This window comes from Antennarius striatus, chromosome 16, assembly GCF_040054535.1.
Source record: "Antennarius striatus isolate MH-2024 chromosome 16, ASM4005453v1, whole genome shotgun sequence".
NCBI classification, from domain to species: Eukaryota; Metazoa; Chordata; class Actinopteri; order Lophiiformes; family Antennariidae; genus Antennarius; species Antennarius striatus.
In genome coordinates this window covers 18,736,517-18,761,369 of record NC_090791.1, presented here as the reverse complement: position 1 = coordinate 18,761,369, position 24,853 = coordinate 18,736,517, and the positions used below count along the sequence as shown (strand labels likewise).

Genomic DNA, 24,853 nt, shown 5'->3' with positions numbered 1-24,853 from the left:
ATTTATATAGCGCTTAATCACATTAGAAGACATTTCAAAGCGCATTACAGGTAGAAAGCCAACAATGCCCTCCAGAACAACCATAAGTGATGGTGGCGGGGAAAAACTTTTTTCTTCTACTTCATTTTTTTTTTCTGCCACTGTATCCACCACAGCGGGTCACGGGGAGCTGGAGCCTATCTCAGCTAGCATAGGGCGTGAGGTGGGGGAAACTCTGGACACGACGCCAGTGCGCCGCGGAGCCACACATAAAGACAGAAAAACACGCACACACTCACTCAGTCCTAGGGGCAATTTGGAACCGGCAAATCAACCTGAAGTGCATGCTTTTGGAGGTGGGAGGAAGCCGGAGAACCCGGAGAGAACCCACGCAGACACGGGGAGAGCAGGAACACTCCACTCAAAGCTGGACTTGAACCCGGAACCGCCGTGTTTTGAGGTGATAGCGCTACCCACTGCGCCACCGTGCCGCCCCATTTTCTACTACATAAATGATTTTTTTTAAAAAGGATTAAAAAAAAAGTTCATCGCACAAATTTAATTTATGTCAAGTCCACTGTTTTGCAAGTTATTAGGCTATCTTCTTAGTACAAAGGGTGGTGTAAGGTGCAAAGTGACTGTATTTAGTCCCTTTAAATGCAAGCTGGAGCATTTTTATTTATACCTTTCATGCATGAATTATTGAATCACAAAACTGTTTGGTTTTCCTAAAGACCTGGCTCTGGCTCTGTTTATGAGAAATACTGAACTTTTGAGTGCCATGTGTCTCTGAGAGATGGTTCTAATCACTTTCTCACCTCTGGATTTTTCTAAGTCATCAGTCAGACAGAACACCCAGACCAGTTATGACCATTTCTCAGAAAGAAAACATGATGTTTTAGGTGTATAAATTATTGTTGTGGGTGTAATTACCCATTCATGCATTAATAGAATATTGATGTAATACTTTATTTTATTTTATTTAACCTTTTTTTGAACCAGCTATAGTCAATTGAGAGCCAGTTCTCATTTACAATAACGACCTGGCCAACATTCAGCAATAAGCATTACAGAAGCAACACAAAAGCAACCAATACACATCTATACATAGCACAGAATCAAACATGTACAATAGTAATATAATAATGTGACTAATGTTAAGACCTGAGCGGTGATGCATGCATCACCTGCGTAACCAACAGTGCACAGGCTTTACTAGTGAGTAACAGTAGGTGTGCTACGTTAAAAGCTTCAGCTTAACTTAACAGCAGGGGTTTGTTGCTAATCCTGTCAGTCACATGATGCTCCAACACTACTGGTGATCAGAACACTTTTAAACATTTTAGTCAGTAAACTGGGGATTTTGGAAACCTGAGATTGCAACACAAAACATTTTTAAATCTCCTTTGTAATCTTTTCTATTTTGGTTGTAGCACTAACTAATAGCATTCATGTAGGAACGCAGGTTTGTTTGTGTTCCTTTCTAAACTGCTTTCCTTGTCATTCCTTTACATTTATTATCCAAATAACTACTGACAACACCAGACACCCCAAAACACTGCCATAAATTTTGAGTTGGCCACTGGCCCCAGTCACTAAATAATATTCAGACAACCATTGATGGGATATAAATATTTGACCCCTCACTCTCGAATATGGTTTTAGCCGAAACTGTTCTCCTGAGAGGCACCAGTATGCTGTGGTCACAGGAAATTCCTTTAGCAATTTTGTTAGGTTTCCTGAGGGGGGTGGGAAAGGGGCAGGGCAGCTTCCTTCCTGTCAGCAGTTTTATTTCCTCTGTGGTGTCATTGTTTGTATGAACGCAAGACATGCTACACTCTAAAACCTGATAGATTTTATTTTAACATTATTATTACTGTACTTGGATAATGGATCTGGCCTGATGGAATCCAAAAGCTTCTCATGATGCTGTATACACACACACACACACACACACACACACACACACACACACACACGCACACGCACACGCACACAGGCACACACACACACACACACACACACACACACACGCACACAGGTACACACACACACACACGCACACACACACACACGCGCACACACACACACACGCACACACGCACACACACACACGCGCACACACACACACACACACACACGCACACACGCACACACACACACACACACACACACACACAAGCGCACACACACACACACACCAACACACACACACAAACACACACACACACACACACACACACACACACACACACACACACACACACACACACACACAATCTCTCTCGCGCTCTTTGTCTCTCTCCCCCTCCCTCTCTCTCTCTCTGTTGTAGATGACTCAACCGTTATGGTCATGATTTTGGGTCAGGGTTCTGCCTTGTTATCGGTGTCATCCTCAAGTTCAGGTCCTCTATTGTCTCTTCTGGAGTCCTGCTATCTGTTGGAGCCACTTTTCAAGTTGGGGGCATTCTGTCAATAGTGCACCCACTATCATGGGGACCACACTGGCCTTAAGCTTACACATCTTTTCCCGTTCTTTCAACACTTGGTACTTCTTGGTACTTTGTGTTCCTTCTTTCTGAAGTAGGTGTCAGCTGGTATCACCACTCTATTACCGCTACCTTCTACTTGTCTCCTTCCACCATCACTATATCCATTTGGTTAGCCAGGTCTGGAAGCTGATGTTCCACAGAACCTTGTCCCTATTGTTCTTAGCTACCTTCTATGGTATGGCCCATTGGGGTTTGGGTACTTCTAATCTATACTTGGTACAGATGTCCCGGTACACTATCCCAGACATGTAATTTTACCTCTTCATATACCCTGATCCACCTGGCACCTTACAGCCTACTACTACGTTCTGGACTCTCTAAGGGGCATCTTTTTACAGTCTGCACCTTGCATTTGATCTACCCTGGTAGATCCTAGTCTCTATTGCTCTTGCACTTAGGGCCTGAGGTACGTTTCACAAGGCAGGTTTAGTGAAATCCCTAAGTATGTTAACCCTGAAACGAGGGGAACAAACGGAGGTAACTTAACCCAGAGTATAAGGAGTAACCCTACACTGTTTTTCAAAGTGAGGTAACTGAACCTCTGAGTTTGTTACAGACTCAGTAACAGACTCTCTGGAACTATCCTGGTCAGGAGCATGTTTTACTCCATGAGCTCAGGGTTTCTTCTGACTCCGGCTTCTTTCAAGTCATGTTTCATTTCGTTATTCTGTCGGACAGCGAGTGTTACCGTAGTTCTGTTTGATCACTAAAAAAACTCAGTCTGTATTTTTATTTAGAGGCAAACATAGTATGTCCGTTTGATGAGGATCCCTTTGATTGAGGTGAAGCAGTAATTCACAGAGAAATAAATATTCGATGTTAGATGTTCTGGAAAGATTGGAGAGCAAAGACAAAAAGGGTCAAAATGACCAAAGATCCAAGAATCTGCCATGAGCACTTCAACAGATGATTTTGAAGGTAAGATCATTTTTGGACAACCCATAGTATTTATTCTGTATTACCAAGGTTTATTCATTCATTCTTTCATTCATTTTCTGCCACTTTATCCACCGTAGGGGGTCACGGGGAGCTGGAGCCTATCTCAGCTGGCATAGGGCATGAGGCAGAGGACACTCCGGGCACGATGCCAGTGCACCGCGGCGCCACACACAGACACAGACAACCATGCACACACATACTCACTCCTGTAGGCAGTTTGGCACTCGAACCCAGAATCGCTGTATTGTCAGGCGACAGTGCTACCCACTGTGCCACCGTGCCACCCTTTCCCAAGGTTTAGTGGGTAATTAATTCATTTCTGGAGCTACTGGAGGTATTGCATAAATGTTTTATTGACCAGATTTTCATGTGATTATGGCACTCGCAAAAAGTAAACAATATCAAAAGTGATAGACAGGTCAATTGATTGAGTTTGCATTCCCCGGGGCTTGTTACTAATTTACACCATTTCCTCGGATTTTTGGGGGTTATCTCCTTGATTGATATCATATAGGTGCTTGCATAGTTTGCAGTTATAATGCAGTTGAAACATTGGGTGTTAATTACAGGGGATAATTACAGGGTGACATTTTGTAATCAACACAATGTAGACCACAATGATGATGTTGATGCATTCCATTTTGTTCATTTTGAAATATCTCAAGATGGAACTCTCACACTTCCAGCAGAGATCTTGTCCATGATTATTGAATTATTGAATCTAAATTTGGACATGTCCATGATTGGTGCTTTCAACAGAGTGTCTCACTTATTCAGAGAACTTACTGGAAGTCACCTTACCAAGATATATATCAGGATGTATTATTTAACAGTCTTGGTATAGACACAATTGGGACCAAGACATCAGTGTCATGAAGCTGTATATAAAATAGCAGATCGGAACAGCGATCTAGCGCTAAGAATTAAGGAACTTTTATGAAACAATAAACAGTGGATGAGAGTTTGGAAGTCACACTATTATTTCTGTTGTATGTCCTTTAGTTTGTAACTGTTATTATGAGCGTTATGCTCAGCGTCAGTGTTATGCACTGACGATAAGGTGCTCTCCAGGGCTCTGTCCAATCGACTGAAAGATGTGTTAGCTTTAATTCTGGATCGTGACTAAACCTACTGTGTCCCTGATAGAACTATCATGGACAATATTTTGCTAATGTGGGACATTTTTGATATAAGTTGGGAATACAGATAGATAGATAGATAGATAGATAGATAGATAGATAGATAGATAGATAGATAGATAGATAGATAGATAGATAGATAGATTGATACTTTATTAATCCTGGAGGAAATTGTATATATCCACTGCTCAGGCATTACATAACGAATAATTCTGAATAAACACCAGGAGAAAAAGAAACACTGACATCACAGGACATACCTCAAGACATACACTACACTAACAGACACATGCAGCACTAACAGGACTTATATACTAAACTATAACTAAAATATAAACACTATAAAATTAAAAAATAAACAGTATAAAATAAAAAATATATAACAGTATTAAATTAAAATATAAACAGTATAAAATTAAAATATAAACAGTATAAATTAAATTAAAATATAAAACAGTATAAAATTTTTTAAAAATTTAAACGGTATAAAATTTAATTTAATTAAATTAAATCCATTCAACCCCGTGTTGACCTCGCCACATCCCCCCGCTCCCCCTGAGAGAGTCATTGTACCCCCTCATGACACGGGGCACGAAGGAGGACCTCAGCCTCTCTGTGGAGGTGCTGTGTGACAGCAGTCTGCCGCTGAAGGTGCTTCTCTGCTGGGAGAAGGTGAGGTGTAGGGGGTGGCTGGTGTTGTTCATGATAGCCTTAACTTTAGGCATGGTCCTGCTCTCCAGAAGCGTATCCACAGAGTCCAGGCTCAGCCCAACCACTGAGCCCGCTCTGCGGATGAGTCTGTTCAGATGGTCCATATCTCTTTTCCTGGCCCCCCCACTCCAACACACAATGGCGTATGACAGCACACTGGAGACTACGGACTGATAGAACATGAGAAGGAGCTTAGGACAGATGTTGAAGGAGGCCAGCCTCCTGAGGAAGTACATCCTGCTCTGCCCCTTCTTGTACACACAGTTCGAGTTGAGTGACCAGTCCAGTCTGCTGTCAAGCTGCATATGGAGTATGGAGTTATTAATATGGAGTTAATATTGGTATTGTCTCACTGGATCAGGAATAAGCTTTTGGCAGGGTGGATCATTCTTACAGAGTATTTGTTTGCTGCATTTAAGGCTGTTGGTTTTGGTGATGGGTTTATGTCTTGGGTCAGTTTACTGTATAGTGGTGCACAGTGTTTGTTGAAGACGGGGGCAGGGCTGAGTCGGCCAAATCCAGTGCAGAGAGGGATAAGGCAGGGCTGTCCTATCTCGGCTCAACTCTACAGCCTTGCTATAGAGCCCTTGCTGTGCAGATTGCAAAGTGGTATTTCGATACCTGGATCCCTTGATTTTGAGCATCCTCCTATAGTATCTGCCTACACAGATGATGTTTGTGTTTTTGTGTCCACGCAGGAGGAGGTTCATTTTTTAGGGGATACTCAGTCCCTATATGAGAGGGCCTCAGCTGCACGGGTGAACTGGGGGAAGAGTGAAGCATTGTATGTAGGGCAGTGGAGGAACCAGGTGGTACCTACATTGCCTGGAGGGCTTAAGTGGGGGATTGATGGGCTGAAAGTGTTTGGGGTTTTTTTGGGAACTGAGGGCTTCCAAAGGCGGAACTAGGAGGGAGTGAACGAGAAAGTGTGCGTCAAGTTGTCTAAATTGGTTGCTAATAACTTGGTTGCCTCGACTCTGTGGCACAAGTTAGTTGCGTTGACTCCACCACCTGGTCTACTGGAGGAGATCCAGAAAAATATTGTGAATTTTCTGGTCTGGCTGGCATTGGGTCCGAGCACCAGTGCTCTACCTGCCGGTTAGTGAAGGAGGCCAAGGACTGGTGGATTTTAAATATAAAATTGCCTCCTTTAGACTTCAAACAGCTAAAAGACTCCTGTACAGCTGTGGACCTAGCTGGCTGGATTCTGCTCGGTTGTTGCTGAGGAGAGCTGGGAGGCTGGCATATGATAAACAGCTGTTCCTGCTTCGATCAGAGGATGTGGACCTTTCTGGGCTGTCTACCTTCTATGCCATGGTTTTGCAAGCCTGGAAGATCTTTAACATCTCCTGCGCTAACCTTACACCAGGACTGTGGTTATATGAGGTACCAATGTTTTTCAGTGACTTTTTTAAGAACTGACACTTTACAATCTGTTAGCTGACTGTACCAAACTGGGTTATCTGATGGGGTTGTCGATGGATGCTCTGAGAGAGAAGTATGGCATCAGCTCTATCAGACTGGCTAAGAGAATGGTGGATGAGGTCTCTGCAGCTCTACCCCCTTTACTGAGGAGATTTGCAACGGACCGGGGTCTCTGTGATCAGTGGAGTGAAGATGTTATTTACGTCTTCCCTTCGGTGTCAATAACCCCTGCCGTTGGGGAGTGGAGGGAAGGAGGAGGCCAACTTCTGACCCTCAAGACACCCAGGCTGGGCACATTTCATGAGGTAAAAAAGAAGGTCCTCTGTGAAGTGTGTATAAAGGTTTTGAACATTGGAATATTGGGCGGTGTTGGGGAGTCGAGGTGGGCCCGGTTTTTTGGTCCAGATTCTTTCCCGAAGGGCAGTCGGTGGAGCCTGTACAAATTGCCCGTTGAGAAACGGACTGCAGACCTTCAGTGGAGGGTTGCACATGGAGCTATAGCCACAAACAGATACAGGGCACACCTTGATCCTGAGCTAGGGGAGGGGTGTATCTTTTGTGGGAGTAATGAAACTCTGGAACATTTGTTTGTTCAGTGTGCCCGGCTGGTGGCATTATTTGATTTGCTTAAGAGGTGGTTTCAGGGTTTTGGAAAAGTTTCCACGTATGATCTGTTTATTTTTGGACCAAAATATTCAGCTGCAGATAGGCCTGTTGTTGTTTTGCTTCATTTTTTGTCGGCTACTGCAAAGTTGGCGATCTGGATCACACGCAGGAACCGGACTCAGGGTGCTGGTAGCACAGAGGCTAAACGTGTGCTGGAGGGTCTGGTGAAAACCACACTAAGGATTGAGCACTCCTATTGTAAAGTGACGGAAAACTTTGATGTTTTCGGTCATATATGGGGTGTTGGGGGGTTTAATGTTCTGTCGGGGAAGGAGACTCATTGGTTATTGATTTTTGATTCATCTTTTGTTTGATGTCTGATGTTTTTCTAATTGCTGTGGTGTTTTTTTATGTTGTTTTAGTTAATGTTAAATAAATGTTTCTTTCAAACCAAACCTCTCCTCTCCCCTCCCCTGCCATCTCCTCCCCTCTCCTCACCACCCCTCCCTCCTCTCCCCTCCTCACCTCTTAAATCTCGACTTAAATCTAAAAATAAAATCTCATTCTGAGAAATGAGAGCTGGCAGGGAAACGATGCTCAGTGCAATGTGACATTACCAAGTTATTGTCAATGTAGCTTAAAGGTCTGCCAGGATTTGCCACTTGCCATTTTTATTATTTACCCACGCAAAGTCAGAGAAGACAATACCAGTAGGGAATACAAGTATTTCTCATCTTACAGACAAATAGAAGTTAGTTGTGAGGTAAAGCATTGTTTGAATCATTATTTTCTTTCCCATGGGTTTCCTTTTTTCTTTTGCAGGATGCCAGTGTCTCGGAGATGCTTGTGCTGTGTCAAATATTTGATGTTTGTCTTTAATCTCATCTTCTGGGTCAGTATTCTTACATTTTCCAAATAATAAACATAGAAATTTCTTTATGTATCAACTAAAATACAAAAGGAGATTTAATACACTACTTCGAAGACATGTAATATTTTCTATTAGACATTTGCCATCAGGGAAATGTAGTGTGATTAACTTTTCATTTTGATTTTCTTTTCATATTCAATTTTCTGGAAAGCTTGGAGGATGTGGCTTGTTTGGTGTTGGAGTCTGGCTGTCTTTTACACAGACAGAGTTTTCCTCCCTTCCCCTGTCCTTCCCATCACTCTCAGCTGCCAATCTCCTCCTTGTTGCTGGAGGAATTACCATGATCACTGGCTTTCTGGGCTGCCTTGGAGCATTGAAGGAGCAGCGCTGCCTGTTGTTCATGGTGAGAGGATCAGACTTTGTTATAACTAATGTTCTATATGTTGTATTGGCTTCATCCCTATTGATAGCAGTTTTGTTCCTTGTATATGCCTGTGCAACATTGAAATTTTCAACACAAGTTTTCCCATAATGGGAGAGCTCATTAAGGAATACCTTCATTGATTGAATGTTTGATTTATTATCAGGGCTATGACTTGCATAACCATTTCCACTTCTATAACCAGCCATCCATCCATTTTCGAGATTATAAGATGACTGTAATCATCTCATCTACAGCTACTTATCCATTTCTATAGGGTCAGACAGATCTACTGTTATATTGTGCACAGCAGGCCAATGGGTAAAAAAACAGCTATGCCAATCACACTTTTTTATTGCAGACTAGCAGGTTGTCCTGTTTTCAGAATGAATTGGAATTTTCACTAGTAATTTCCAATATTACTATTTTCACCAAAATAACAATGAGGAGTGTCTGATTTTCAAGTAGTTAAAAGAAAGAAAGAAGAAAGAAAGTCAACTTTCTTGATACCCTACAGTGAAATTATCTTTACACTCTTTTTTACATGCGTATATGTATCAAACCATGCATACAAAGTTGTGTACAGGCCCCTGAACAAAAAACACAACACACACTAGGGGCCTGTAGGCATGTGGTTAGTACAATTGCTAGTACATGGGGAGGCAGAGTGAAGGGTCGTGACTTCGGGGTGCGCCCCAAACGAACAGCTTGTGGGGGGTATGGCGCCTTGCTCAAGGGCGCCTCGGCAGTGGCCTGGAGGTGAGCTGGCACCTCCCACTGTCAGCTCATGCTCCGAGGATGTCTGGCGGGAATGGGATTCGAGCCGCCGATGTCTGGGCGATGTCTGGTCTGAAGACTTCTGCTCTACTGCTCTACAGATGGTAGAGGCTCAAAGTGATACCACTTGTCTAATTTAATTTCTCATATAAAAATGTAAACATCTTTCAATGGTGGCTCTTTACTCTGACTTAATGCCTTTTCCCATTTATGGGGTATGGTCTACATAATGTACAGTTAAAATAAATGAAATGCCACCGTCAACCTAAATGCAAAAACTACTAATTTTGGTCATTGTGTAGGATGCTGTTATACACTTTTCTTTCATCATTTGTTCACTTTCAACTTGCCTCACAGCAAGAAGGTCATGGGTCAAACCCCAGCATTTCCAACATGGCTTTTCTGTGAAGAGTTTGCATGTTCTCTTTGTGTCTGAATGGGTTTTCTTCCGGTTCTCCAGTTTCCCCCCATCATCAGGAAAAACATACTTCTAAGGAATATTAGATCCTGTTGGCCTGTAGTGGCTGTGCACCCAGGGTACAGCGGCTCAGGACCAACTCTCCATCTTCTTCTTTTTCTTTCGGCTTTTCCCTTCAGGGGTCGCCACAGCGAATCAATTGCCTCCATCTAGCCCTGTCCTTTACATCCTCTTCTCTCACACCAACTACCTCCATGTCCTCCCTCATTACATCCATAAACCTCCTCTTTGGTCTTCCTCTAGGCCTCCTGCCTGGCAGTTCATAACTCAGCATCCTTCTACCAATATATTCACTATCTCTCCTCTGGACATGTCCAAACCATCTCAGTCTGGCCTCTCTGACTTTATCTCCAAAACCTCTAACCTGTGCTGTCCCTCTGATGTACTAATTCCTGATCCTATCCTTCCTGGTCACTGCCAAAGAGATACTCAGCATCTTCATCTCTGCTACCTCCAGCTCTACCTCCTGTCTTTTCCTCAGTGACACTGTCTCTAGACCAAACAACATCACTGGTCTCACCAGGAACTCAGCCTGACCTCGTAATTTCATTGTATCATCTGTATAATGACAAATGAGGATCTTTAATCTTAATCTTAATTCAAGGTGAATTAGAATCATGGATTTGTGTTTGCTGCAAAGATGTGTGAGGGATAGTAATAGACTCAGACATGGATCATACTTGTGTTTTCATTTCCTTGAACTGTTTAGAAATCGTCTTAACTGCTTTAACCTGTATGAACAGTATCATCTCCAGCTGCTCTTCTCTCCAGTTCTTTGTGATCCTCCTCCTCTTGGTACTGACTGAGGTGACACTGACTTTGGTTATCCACGTCTTCCATGACAAGGTGAGTTTACACACACTCCACGTTTGCAGTCAGAAAGATCCTAATGAGATTGAAACATGGCTAAAATGAGTAATTTCAGTGGCTTTACTGATGTCGAATGAATGATTATCAAACAAAGAAAAAGGTGTTGAAAAAGATGTATGGAAGAAAACAAAACCTACAAAATCACAGAGAGCAGTTCTCATCATATCAAGACATGACAACAAAAACCAATGCAGTCACCCCTGAATTCAAAATTTTACCCTGACCTACTTGCATAGGTGAAAGATCAAAGCTAGTGCTCTTACTTACTTTTATAGATCAAAGCAGTAGCTATGATCTATGGTCTTACACTCCTTCTCCCTTGTCTTTCTATCTTATCCAGTTCCTGAGTATACAAAAGTTCAAATTTGACCTTTACCTTGTTTTCTCAAAGTCAAGATCATCTCATTTTCATCTCCTTTGCCACCTGAGTAACATGCTTTTTGTTTCATCTTTCTATCTGCAACGGCTGCGAAGATATTTGATGGACTAACAGACAAATGCGGACGGACGGACGAATGAATCAACCGACAAACACACAAACTCTGACAATTACAATACATCACTGCTTTGAAGCAGGATGTAATAAATACTTAATGTAATTTATCATTCATCAGAAAAAGAAAACATTCTGTGGTTCCATGTCACAAATGTTTGCATTTTCATTTCTGTATTATATGATACAACACAAAAAAATACAGGCAAACCTTGTTTCCGACCACAATTCGTTCTGGAAGGCTGTTCGAATACTGATTTGTTCCAATTCCAAATATTGTCTTCCCATTACAAATAATTCCAAGACGCTAGAAAACTACCTTTTTCAACTTAATATCCATCCATTTTCTGCGGCTGTATCCGAGTACTATATGTTCATTCATTCATCTTCATGTACTGCCGCTGTATCCGCCATAGTGGGTCACGGGGAGCCGGAGTCTATCCTAGCTGGCATAGGGCGTGAGGCAGGGGACACTCCGGGCATGACGCCAGTGCACCGCGGAGCCACATACAAAGACATACAAACACGCACACACACACTCACTCCTACGGGCAATTTGGGACCGGTCAATCAACCTGATGCACATGCTTTTGGAGGTGGGAAGAAGCCAGAGAACCCAGAGAGAACCCACGCAGACACGGGGAGAGCATGCGAACTACGCACAGAGCGGGACTTGAACCTGGACCCGTCGTGTTGTGAGGCGACAGCGCTAACCACTGCGCGACCGTGCCGCCCTACTATATGTTATTTCATAATTTCATTTACATATCAAATGTATAGTAATGAAACATATCAAAAATGTTAAAGAAAGAAGCAAACACAAGAAAGAAAGAAAAAAAAACATTGACTTAATCAGGTTAGCCTAAGGTATGAGTTACTGTCATCTTTTGGACAGAAGTTTACGGTACCATAACTCGTACCATAGGCAATGGAACGCAAATTAAGCGAAAAATCATTGAATACAGTAAACTAAAAAAAAAGCACATTCCAGTTAAAGCATAAGAACAATAAAGATAAGAATTTTTACCTTTGTGGTGGTGAGCAGCTGTGTTAAGTACGATCCTGTGATGCTCTCATTTTGGGACTTCCTGTTATAGCCGGAAGTGGTTACATGTAAATATAATACGCTTGTTCTATTGAGTGCGACAAGCGTAATGTGCCTGTGTTCAATTGAGTGTTCATGTGAGAGTAGTGGGCTCCGGTTGAATAAAGAAGAGAAAAACGTATTTCGTTCCGCTTAATTTCTCCACGCAGATTCCAGATGAGCAAGTCCGGTATTGTAACAAGTTGGCATACGTGAACGTTGGAGAGGAGGAGGATGGATGGAGGTCACTGCTTTTGTTTCACGTTCGACTTCCAAATTTTGTTCGAGTTCCAAGACAAAAAAATTCCGAATTGTTTGGTTGAATTCCGATTTGTTTGAAGTCTAAAGCATTCGAAAACCAAGGTTTGCTTGTATGACAAAATAAATATCTGATATGATATGCTAGATACAATACCATAGGATACAATAGACAGGACATGATATGATAAGACACAGAACATGTTATATGAGTGGGATAAGGAACAACTCCCCCCAAAATCCTTTTAAACAGGGAAAAAAATGGGTGGGAGAAACCTCAGGAATACTACAGCGGAGGGACCCCTCTTCCAGTAGCGGACAGACGAAGCAATAGATTCCGCATGAACTTAAACATATGACGGCTTAGCTGTGGGGCTATAAGCAAGCCCACACCAGCCCACTGCCTCTCTCCTTGAGCAATACCAGTAAAGTGGAGTTCAGCCCCTCTCAAGGGTTTGGGTACCAGACCCCAAGCTGTGAGTGAAAATGAGCCAGACTATAATTCGTCAGTACCTCTCAATCGCCCTCACAAGTTTTGGCTCCTTTCCCTCAAGCGAGGTGACATACCATGTCCCTAGAGCTAGACTGTTTGTCTGGGGATTGGGTAGTCGAGCCCCATGCTGACGACTGCCATCCAATCCACAATGCACCCGTCCCCTACGATATCCTCAGCGGGTGGTGAGGATATCATAGGGGTAAGTGGCGACTGTTACAGTAGCTCCCATGTGTTTCTTTGTTTTTGTATCATTTCTCCTTCATTTTTGTCCTTTCACCTTTGTTTTTTACTTCCTGCCTTTGCCAACCAGATTGATGATGACCTTCTTATCCTTATCCAGTAAGGAGGACGAGCTCGCCGTGCTGGTTGAAACCCAGCGGGAGTATAGTGAGTGTAGCGTGATGTGTTTCACGGAGACATGGCTGCACTCGCACATTCCAGACAGCGTGGCGGTACCCGGCTTCAGTGTTGTTCGTGGGGACAGAGACGTTATTAGTAGCAGCAAGAAGAAGGGAGGAGGGATTGCACTGTATGTGAGTGAGAAGTGGTGCAATCCGGAACACGTGCACGTGAAGGAACGTTTCTGCAGCCCAGAAATCGAGCTGCTTGCCATGGGAATGCAGCCTTATTATCTGCCTCGGGAGTTCACGTCGGCTGTTATAATTGGAACCTACATCCCCCCATCAGCTGACGCACCAACGGCATGTGACGTCATCACCTCCACTGTCACCAGGGTGCAGATCCAGCACCCGAACGCCTTCATTGCTGCCCACATTCCACTAATATGTGGAGTGTCCCACCAGGAACAATAAGTCTTTGGACCTGCTGTATGATAACACCAAGGATGCATACAGCACGACAGCCATTCCTCCCCTTGGCAGATCAGATCAAAACCTGGTCCTGCTAAATCCCAGGTATGTCCCGCTGGTCAGGAGGCAGCCTGTCCACACCAAGACAGTCCGGAAGTGGTCTCAGGAGGCTGCTGAGGCACTGCAGGACTGCTTTGACTCCACGGGCTGGGATGTGCTCTGTAGGCCACATGGGGAGGACATCAACAACCTGACGGACTGCATCACAGACTACATTAGGTTCTGTGAGCACACCACTGTGCCAACCCGGACTGTACGCTGCTTCTCCAACAACAAGCCATGGGTTACGAGTGACCTAAAGGAACTCTTAAATAATAAGAAGAGGGCTTTCAGGTCTGATTACCGAGGGGATTGAAGAGTGCAGCATGAGGTCCGAGACAAACTGAGGGATTGCAAGGAGACCTACAGGAGGAAGCTGGAGGCCAGATTCCAACAGAACAACATGAGGGACATGTGGTCGGGAATGAAAGATCACAGGGTGCTCAGGGGGACAACGACAACCATCAGGCGGTCTAGACAGAGCCAACGAGCTGAATATTTTCTTCAACAGGTTCAGTTCACAACCGTCTGCCTCCCTCTCACATCTCGACCCCCCATGCTCCCCCTCCACTTCCATCACTCCTCTCTCCAACCCTTTGGTGGACAGTCCTGGGCATCACCTCCCCCACCCACCGCCTCCTTCATGGAACCAACACCCTCATGGAACCAACACCCAACCCCCCACAACCCCCACCAGCACCCCCCCACATGTCAGCGACTACGTGCCAAGTCAGAATACAGCTGGAGAGACTTCACCAGAGGAAGACATCCGGACCTGATGGTATTAGCCCCAGGATCCTGAAGACCTGTGCCCCCCAACTGTCTCCAGTCATCACACACCTCTACAACCTGAGCCTGAGCCAGGAGAGAGTCTTGGTGTTTTGGAAGATATCATGCTTGGTCCCTGTCCCTAAGAAGTCGGCCCCATCGGAGTTGAACGACTACTGACCAGTTGCCCTCATGTCTCACCTGATGAAGGCACTGGAGAGGCTGGTCTTGGCCAGCTTGAGGCCTCAGGTGAAGGAGTTGCTAGATCCCCTGCAGTTTGCGTATCCGCCCCAATAATGTGGCGGCACGGTGGAGTAGTGGTTAGAACTGCTGCCTCAAAGCGAAAAGGTCAGGGGTTCAAACCCCATCATTTCCAATGTGGCCTTTCTGTGAAGAGTTTGCATGTTCTCTCCGTGTCTGAATGGGTTTTCTCCGAGTTCTCCGGTTTCCCCCCATTATCAGGAAAAACATGCATCTAAGGAATATTAGGTCATGTTGGCCCATAGTGGCAGCGCACCCAGGGTGCAGCGGCTCTAGACCAACTTTCCATCTGGCCTTTCAATTTCATTGTGCCATCCCTATGTATAATGACAAATAAAGCTCTTTGTCTTAAAGCTCTTTGTCAATCGGGAGTTGATGATGCCGTCATGTACCTCCTGCAGAGAGCCCGTTTGCATCTGCATGGTGGGGTAAGCACTGTGAGAATCACCTTTGATTTCTCTAGTGCTTTTAACACCATTCAGCCAAGGCTGCTGGGTGAGAAGTTGCGGGGGATGGGTGTTGACACCTCCACCATCTCCTGGATCGGTGACTACCTGACAGATAGGCCACAGTTTGTCCATCTGGGCGGTGTTCTGTCTTTCGTGGTGGTCAGTGATACAGGAGCCCCTCAGGGGAGTGTGCTGTCCCCCTTCCTCTTCACACTATACACAAATGACTTCCAGTACAACTCCTAGTCATGCCACCTACAAAAGTTCTCGGATGACTTGGCAGTTGTTGAGTGTATAAGTGAGGGGAGGGAGGGGGAGTACAGGGCTGTGGATGACTTTGTGGAATGGGCTGGAGCCAATCACCTGACGCTGAATGTTGGCAAGACAAAAGAGAGATGGTGATCGATTTCACAAGAAAGGGGAACACGCCACAACCAATCTACATCCTAGGAGGGGCTCTAGAGGAGGTGGAGGACTATAAGTACCTGGGTGTCAAGATCTCTAACAGACTGGACTGGAATTCTAATGTCGATGCTGTCTACAAGAAGGGGAAGCTGAGATCTTTCAACGTATGCAGCAAGATGTTGGAGATCTTCTACCAGTCTGTTGTAGCCATCGTACTTTTCTTTGCAGTGGTCTGCTTGGGGAGCAGCATCAGAGCCAGCGATACCAAAAGACTTAATAAGCTAATAAAGAAGGCTGGCTCTGTGATTAGCTGTAGTCTGGACACTCTGGAGGCCGTGGTGGAGAGGAGGACTCTATCTATCTATCTATTGAAGGAGATGGACCTTGTCCGGCTGGACAATCGACCTCGAAGTCCCTATAAACAGGACACATGAACTTGATGATTCCTCAAATCTTCGAAGTTTATTGAAGCAGAATATTCATGGGTACTTAGTCTTACAGAAGAATGCTTCTCTCAAAGTACAACAATGCAAAGCAACACACAAGCTTTTATATTTTTATGGGCGTGCACAACTTATCTGGTTCACGTAGCTGCTGTGTGCTGCAAAGTTTCAGAGCATCTTGACTCCCACATCCTTGAGCAGACCCAGATGCACAATCATCAGTCTAAACAGTTCCTGTTATCCTTGAACACACTCGCTCAGCCCCACCCGCACAGAAAATTCACCCCATGTCCTCAATGAACTTTATTGCAGCACATAATTCCAACACTATCTATCTATCTATCTATCTATCTATCTATCTATCTATCTATCTATCTATCTATCTATCTATCTATCTATCTATCTATCTATCTATCTATCTATCTATCTATCTATCTATCTATCAATCACTGCTTTAAAATAGTAAAATGAAAAACAAATCAAATCAGTTGTATCATTTCTCTTTGGTCTTATCTGCAATTTTCCAAGTTCATCTATTTGTTTTACGGCATCTGCACTCTAAATTCCCACAGGCCCATCTAAGAGCGTGTGTCTCCTCATTAAACCATGGTGTAGACATACACGCCCCTCTGGTTTTAGTTTTTAGAGGTGCAACAGACTAGAAAGAGATGAATGTCTGTCACTGGTGTAGTTTTCGACTGATCGTGTCGCTACAGTAAAAGGAGCCAATACTTCAGGTAAAAGCTCATTAAGTTTAGATAACGCTGACTAGCCGATACGATGAGTAGTAACTACATGGAGGCAGGAATCATGCTAGACAGACAGACAGACATTTATTAATCCTGGAGGAAATTGCACATATCCATTGCTTAAGACATACATAACAAATAAATACTGGATAAAATCCAAGAGAGAAAAGAAACAGTAACAGCGCAAGATAGGACATACCACAAGGGACATACACTATACGAACAAACATACACAACACTAACAGGAAAAATACTAACTAAAGTACAAAGAGTATAAAATACCACCTGATGGTTAAGGTACACCCTTCTTTCATAGTAAGACACGTCATTATCCCAATGTCACTCTATGCACCACAGCACCTTGACTACACTGCTGCACAGGCAAACATCCCATGTCCTACCCTCCATTCAACTGTGTACTGACCTTGCCACCTCCCTCCCATCTTCTTGAGAGAGTCATTGTACCCCTGCCATCAGGGGGTACAATGACTCCTGTGAGAGTGATGTACCTCCTTTTGGCACGGGGCACGAAAGAGGACCTCAGCCTTTTTGTTGAGGCGCTGTGGGATGGCAGTCTGCCGCTGAAAGTGCTTCTATGCTGTGAGAAGGTGGTGTGAAGTGGGTGGCTGGTGTTATTCATGATAGCCCTGACTTTGGACATGGTCCTGTTTTCCAGACGCATCTCCACAGAGTCCAGGCTCTGCCCAACCACTGAGCCCGCTCTGCGGATGAGTCTATTAAGACGGTCCATGTCTCTTTTCCTTGCCCCACCATCCCAACATAGTGCCATACGTCAACACGCTGGAAACGATGTACTGATAGAACATGAGAAGGAGCTCAGGGCAGATGTTTAAGGAGGCCACCTCCTCAGGAAGTACATCCTGCTCTGCCCCTTCTTGTACACACAGTCTGTGTTGACTGACCAGTCCAGTTTGCTGCAGTCCCAGGTATTTGTAATTTCCAACGACCTCCATCTGCCTCCTTGGCATTAGTGTAAAACAGATCGAAGGTACTGTTCTTTTGAGTGTGGGGCAATCTACACACTGCCATTGTGGGGAGAGATGAGTTCATGGTGACATGATTAAAGACCTCTGTGATAATGACAAGTGCCTCTGGGTACCAGAGCAGCAGTGGTTGCACAGATGGTCTCACATGCAGTCTCAGGGTCTGCACATGGAGGGACATAGACGACAAGGATAATGACATGGGAGAACTCACGCGCCAGGTAGTAGGGCCTGACGGTAACAGCTGTTCCGTCCATATCGCGGTTGCACGGCGTTGATTTCACTGCCACGTGTGTGGGGTGGCACCATCTATCATTAGTGTAGATAGTTAATCCAGTGGTGGTGTTCGTGTCCTGATGTTAGCGTCAGGTATGTTGCCAGTCAGCCACGTTTCCGAGAACACAAACAATCTGGTCCCCTGGTAGTGCTGTTCAGCCCTGCACAGTGCCATCAGTTGTTGTAGCAAGCAACTTGTTTGGTAGCAAGTTGACGTTCCCCATGATGACGGAAGGGACAGAGGGCTTAACTCACCTCCACCTAGTGGCTCTAGCTGTTAGCCTAGCCCTTTCAATGTGACCCGCTCAACAACCACGATACCTCCGTCAACTTGGCGGGGATAAGGTTGCATGTTGCTGGATCTCCTTTTACCCTCATGGTTATTAACTCCTCCCTGGAGTACACCAGCCTAGTGCTATGCATTGTATTTAATAGAGTAAAAATAATACACACAAAAACACAAAACTGAATACAAAACACTCGTTTAGAGGAGAGGAAAGCTGCAACCTGCTCGCGCATGTGCACTAATGATGGAGAGGATTTCTCTCCAAGAAAATAGAATTTACGATCGATAACGACATCCTTACATAAATAGATTCTTTTTTTTTTCCACTTGACTATAATTAGCAAACAAACAAAGCGTGAACCTATTATATTAACGTGATTGAAAAACTGCTCATTCCGTTCTGCCTGGCTACAGGTCGTTACCCTGTTTCAGACATCAGTCTTGTGTACGTCACGTGCATCACTCAAAACAAGCCAGAGCCATCAGTCACAATCATAATATCAAATAAATTAACTGCAGTTAAATTATGATCCAAACTATATGACCAAGTGTTAGTAATCGAGCAATATAATGCAAATAATAGCCATAAGTGGTTTGAAGGATGTCGTCTCATTCAGATGACAGATTTTGGTGGTCTCTAAAAAGACCGATGAAGAGCTGAACATCGCGGTGGGGTTCAAGGTGGATTACTTTGATTACACGGTCCACATCACCACTGAGAGCATAACGTGCTTCAGGTGCGGGAAGGAGGGACATCTCATCCACTCCTGTCCGGAGAAGTAAGCTGAGAACCAGCTGTTGGCTGCCGCGAAGCCAATGGCTACAGCTGCCGCTGCACAACCAAAGAGGAACCCGTGGGCTCTTATGCGGCTGCAGCGGCTTCAAGTGCTGCAGTCCCAGTTCCATTATTACGCAATTTTCCCTGCTGAATCCTGACCTCCAACCCAGGGCCACAAAAAAACACACAGAACATGGAAGATCAAACAATGGATCAAAAAGTGACGGATACACAAAGCACACCGGTAAAGTAAATTACGGCATGATTTGGTGGAGATTGAGAGGGCCAGAGAAATTGTTGCGAGAATGGTGGAGTCTCTGCTGGAGGAGGAAGCTGACAAGATACAAAAGGGTCAAGGTGGAAAATTTCTTTTCAGACCTTTTTTTAGATACTGTTAGAACAGGAGGTTATTTGATTTAAAAAAAATAGTAACAGAAGGATAAAAACCAAACTATGGAAAATTAATGGTTTTGTAAATCTGCCCTTGTAAATCTGTGTTTTAAGTACTGCACTTTTTTAGCCCCTTTTTTGACAAGTGCAGTTTTAAAATAGGCACACTGAACATTAATGTAGTGAGGAACATGGAGAAAAGAGCCTCTGTTTTTAGTTTGATAAATGTTTAGATAAATTTAGTTGGGGAGACTGATACTCTGTGTCCAGGAATCACACAGTACTGTGGAAAATGAAGTTAATTGGAAGCAAGAATGGAATGGAGAAATGTATTTTAGCCACAAAACCAGCACCAGGGGTGGAGTGAGGATTTTATTGTCTTGTGCTTTTAAACCTTGCTGTTTTAGTGGAAGGTCACATTTTAAAGATAAGGGCAGTGTTTGAAAGAAAGATTTACATTCATCTGTCTGTAAACTCCACTGTAGGCACAGATAGGGGCTTTTTGAAATATTCTAAATGAAGAATTTTAGAAATCCAGCAGAAGTGTGTTTTTAGGTGAGGGGGGGGGTTAACTTTACAGAAAAACAAATTCTAGAAAGAAACCATCAGGCTACTTCAAACAGAAAACTGAGAGATTTGGCTTCGGTTTCAGCTCTCACTTTGTTGCTAAGATTCAGACCATATATGGAGACATTGAGAGTATGCTTAAAGTTAAAAGTGGCATAAGTGCCTCATTTAAAGTCCAGAGGGGAATGAGACAGGGCTGCCCCCTCTCAGGGATGCTCTACTCTCTGGCCCTGGAGCCCTTTTTAAACTAACTGAGAGCTGGCCTTTCTAGTTTTATTGTTCCTGGTTTTATTTATGGTTTTAAAATTTTTGCATATGCAGATGATGTTTAACAAACAGGTGTACATAATCTGTTTCAAACGCAGGAAAATTCAAGAAAAGGAATGGCAGACTTTAAACTTCCTTCTAGATCAAACAAAAATGGCTATTTATTTAAGCAGGAAGAAAAAGGTTGAAGGCTCTTCAGACTGTGATGCAGAAGTCATTTAAAAAAGAATGTTCCAAAGGAGAATCATGATTTTAATTATTACGGCGTTTTGAACGAAACTTTTTTTTTAAACTTGGAAACTTCTAAGAACATCTGGTGTGTCAAAGATGTGTTTTGTTCTGTGTTGAGGGAGAAGCTTGTGTTTTGTTGTTTAGTTAATTATTTTTTTCTATTATTTATGTTTTAAAAAAAAAAAAATTTATGTGGTCTTTAGTGAATCTCTTTATTAGTTTTTGTATGAGTGTGATTAATTTGTTAATTTGTTTTCTGTGAATAAAAATCTTTTTTTTAAAGAATAAAGAAAATCTTTCTCTCTTTCAATACTGTTCAAGAAGCAGCTACTGTTTTTTGCTGTAACATCAGATGTCGCTTAAAACTAAAATTTGGTTTCTATAAAATGACAAAAGACCTGAATAACTTTAGGAACATCTGGTGTTACAAAAATGTCCTATGCACTTTAGTTGATGACCACCTCACTTTTGCAAACTTCCTGATATAATGCACTAATTTTTAAATTGTATTTCCTTTCATTTATTGGTGTTTAGTGTTTTTGAGTGTTTAGTGTTTTTTAAAGTTTCATCTAATGAAAAATTATAAAATGTTCTAAATGTTCTGAATGTGATTGTTTTTTTGCAAAAAATATTCTTCTTCTGAGCACTTTAGTGCTTTCATCTAATGTAAAACTGTAAAATGTTTTGAATGTGATTAAAGTGTTTTTGCAAAAATTAAAAAAAAAAACTTTCTTTCTTTCTTACTTAGCTGGATTCAAAAGCTCAAGGAGAATTAAAGGAGGGGATGAAGATTTATAAATCAGAACCTGGACTGAAACAATCCTGGGATAATGTCCAGAAAATGGTGAGCACCTGATATTTTTCATTCCATTAACATCAAACAGTAGAATAATTAATTCACCAATTGTAGAAGGCAAACCTTTGGTTTTGACTGAATGTCCTTTTTCCCTGATGTGTATGTGGCTTTGGGCCCATTATCCTTCTGGGGCTGCGGGGTGGTGATTTTTTTATTTTGGGATATTTTTTTAACTCTTTAACCGCAGCAAAAACAGAAAAGGGGTATTATTATTGATATTAAGGTAAGATAAGATAAGATGAGATGAGATGAAATGAGATATGATACAATACGATAAGATATAAGATAATATATAAGATATACTTTAATGATCCCAAACTGGGAAATTTAAATGTTGCAGCAGCATTCAGACACACAGAGCAAACAGAAACAGAATATGCATTGAAGAAAATTAAGGGGAAAGGGAATAATAATACAAATATTAACAATAATAATAATACCCTTGCATGGCAAGTGTAAAGTAATAGGGGTCCCATTATGAAAATCACACTTTTTCAGGTTTCTACATACACATAGTGGTCCTCCATAACCTGACCAACTCCTAGAATCTGGTAAACAAACGCTTCCTACATCAAAAGATATTCGGAGTATTAGGAACTATTCGCAGAGACCAAATCAAAACGATCACATTTTGCTGGATTGTATTTGTTACGTCACAAATCTTCTCTGTGATATTGATTGGTTGGCGATATTGATTGGTTGACATGCCCAAGGGCGTGGCAATCCCAGAGAGGGGAGTTTGTTCCATGGTAACATTGTGTGGCAATGTCCTAGCTCAGAGCTACACACTAAAAGTTCCTCACAAACTGTTGAACTCAGTTTGCATTTGGCTAACTAGTTAGTGCTGCTTCAGTCAGGTGTGTATATGTGTGTGTGTGTGTGTGTGTGTGTGTGTGTGTGTGTGTGTGTGTGTGTGTGTGTGTGTATCCACCCGAGGCTATCCCCTGCGTCACAACGAACGCATCAGTTGCACATTAATTACTAATTGAAAACAAAATGTCTGTTTTTTGGCGAATGAAAGCAGCTTTAACTCATCTAAATAATCGGAGAGCTGCGTGTATTCACACACAAGAGTACTAAACACGAGAAGAATTAGAGCGGCAGTGTTGATTGGTCAGTTCAGAGGGGGGAGGGAGCTAGGGAAAGCTCAGAGGGGGAGGAGTGGAGATAGGGAGCTGAGAGCTACGCCCCTTTAAAACAGACTTTTAGAGAGCACAAATGGATTTATCAATATTTAATCAAAGATATTGCCACGGATCACTTTGGGGCAAGACATTTCAATACAGTGTAGTTGGACATCTGGCAGCTGAATGACATGAATTAAAAGCATAATTTGGGACCTTTAATAAGTGTGGAACTCTGAATACGTAGAGTAGAGTAAAGTAGAGTATAACTTTATTTATCCCTTAAGGAGGTTCTGTAAGGGAAATGTGTGTGTGTGTGTCTCCGTCACACACAGCATAGTAAGTACACAAAACACAGAAAAAGCACACAGAAAGCACCAGCACATACAAAGTAGTACAACACCAAATAGAAAGAGTAATAAATAATCCATCAAGAATATATAAATAGAAAATAATAAATCAGAGAATCAGTCTTTATTTGTCATGCTGACACATGTTTTCACATATGACAGTACGAAATACGTCTCTGAAGGTCCCAGTAAGCCCGGTCGATAAATAAGATAAATAAGATAAGTTCAGAAAAACAAAGGGGAAAAAGGGTTAAAATTTAAGATAAATAAGAAAGAGAACAGAAAAGTTAAGAATGCTAGATATATAAAGTGTAAGTGTCTGAACAGCAAAAATTTATTTACAATGCAGCAGCTTAAGTGTGTAGGTGCTCCATCTATTGCACCTGATGAAGCACCATATTGCAGCAAATATCCGTGGGATTTGCTGCAATATGACAGAGTTCCAATATTCCAGAGTTCCCGTGGACTCTGGGAACACACAAGAGACCTGTTTTCTGAGAGCAGAGAGCCCTAATCGGCGTGTAAGTTTTAACAAGATCAGACAGATAAGTTGGAGCAAGCCCATTAATGCTTTTGTGTGTCAATAAGAGTACCTTAAAATCGGATCTAACATGAATCGGGAGCCAATGTAATGCAGCTAATACTGGGGTGATTTGGTCAAATTTCCTAGTTTTAGTTAATATTCTTGCTGCTGTGTTCTGAACCATCTGAGGCACCTAGTTCTAGACCGAGGCAACCCTGATAACAGAACATTACAATAATCAAGTCTAGAGGACACAAAGGCATGAATCAAAATTTCTGCATCAGCCATGGCAAGAGAGGACCTAATTTTGGAAGTATTACGTAGATGAAAGAAGGCTATCTTTGTCACCCCTTTAATATGCTTGTGAAAGGCAAGAGTTGAATCTAACGTTACTCCAAGATTCTTGACTGTTGAACTTTGGGTTATAAAACAATTATCTACAGATAATTGGTTTCTATGTCTCGCAGGGCCAATGATTAACATCTCTGTTTTGTCTGGGTTTAGGAGCAAGAAATTACTGGACATCCAACTATTCACGGCAGAAAGACAGGCCTCTAGTTTAATTAATTAATTCAGAGCAGTCCGTTGGTTGGGAAGGAGCTCCGCTGTCGATCCAGTGTGTGGTGGAGATGGTGATCTGGGTTAAACATGATGGATTACAGTTTGTTCAGAGTTCTCCACAGCCTCCACAGTGTCCACTCTACAGCCAGTCACAGAGCCAGTCTTCCTGATCGGCTTGTTGAGTCTGTTCATTATATTATAAGGTCACCTTATCTAGCTGAGAAACAAATAAAATGTAGCTTATGCAACAGAAGGATTATAATAGACCTCCTCCTTTGCAGAGGAAAATTTTTTGTTTTTTAGTGAGTTAAGACAGATAAGGCTTTACCTACTGAGTCTGCCAACATTGGTAGACTCTATTCTAAAAATTAATAGTAGTAATTGTAAAATAGAACAATAAACGGTCATGAATGGATGGATGGATGATAAAAAAATTAAGAAAATTTCTCTGTATTCAAATTAGACTTTGTTTAGACCATGGCTTTGAACCGGTGCATGGAACGAAAAGCAAAAACATTTTTGCATTTTGTCAGGAGCAAAAATGTAACCAAAAGCTTT

The 24,853-nt window shown here is 42.7% G+C and overlaps 1 protein-coding gene across 2 annotated transcripts in view; it reads left to right on the top strand.

Moving 5' to 3' along the window:
* tspan4b (tetraspanin 4b) overlaps nucleotides 1-24,853 on the top strand; it is a 37,623-nt gene that overhangs the window by 4,306 nt on the left and 8,464 nt on the right. For both annotated transcript variants that reach the window (XM_068337522.1, XM_068337521.1), the window contains exons 2-5: nucleotides 8,174-8,243; nucleotides 8,434-8,625; nucleotides 10,670-10,744; nucleotides 21,630-21,725. In XM_068337522.1, the coding sequence (XP_068193623.1) occupies nucleotides 8,175-8,243; nucleotides 8,434-8,625; nucleotides 10,670-10,744; nucleotides 21,630-21,725 (432 nt within the window). In that variant the 5' untranslated portion in view covers nucleotide 8,174. The remainder of the gene's footprint in view (nucleotides 1-8,173; nucleotides 8,244-8,433; nucleotides 8,626-10,669; nucleotides 10,745-21,629; nucleotides 21,726-24,853) is intronic.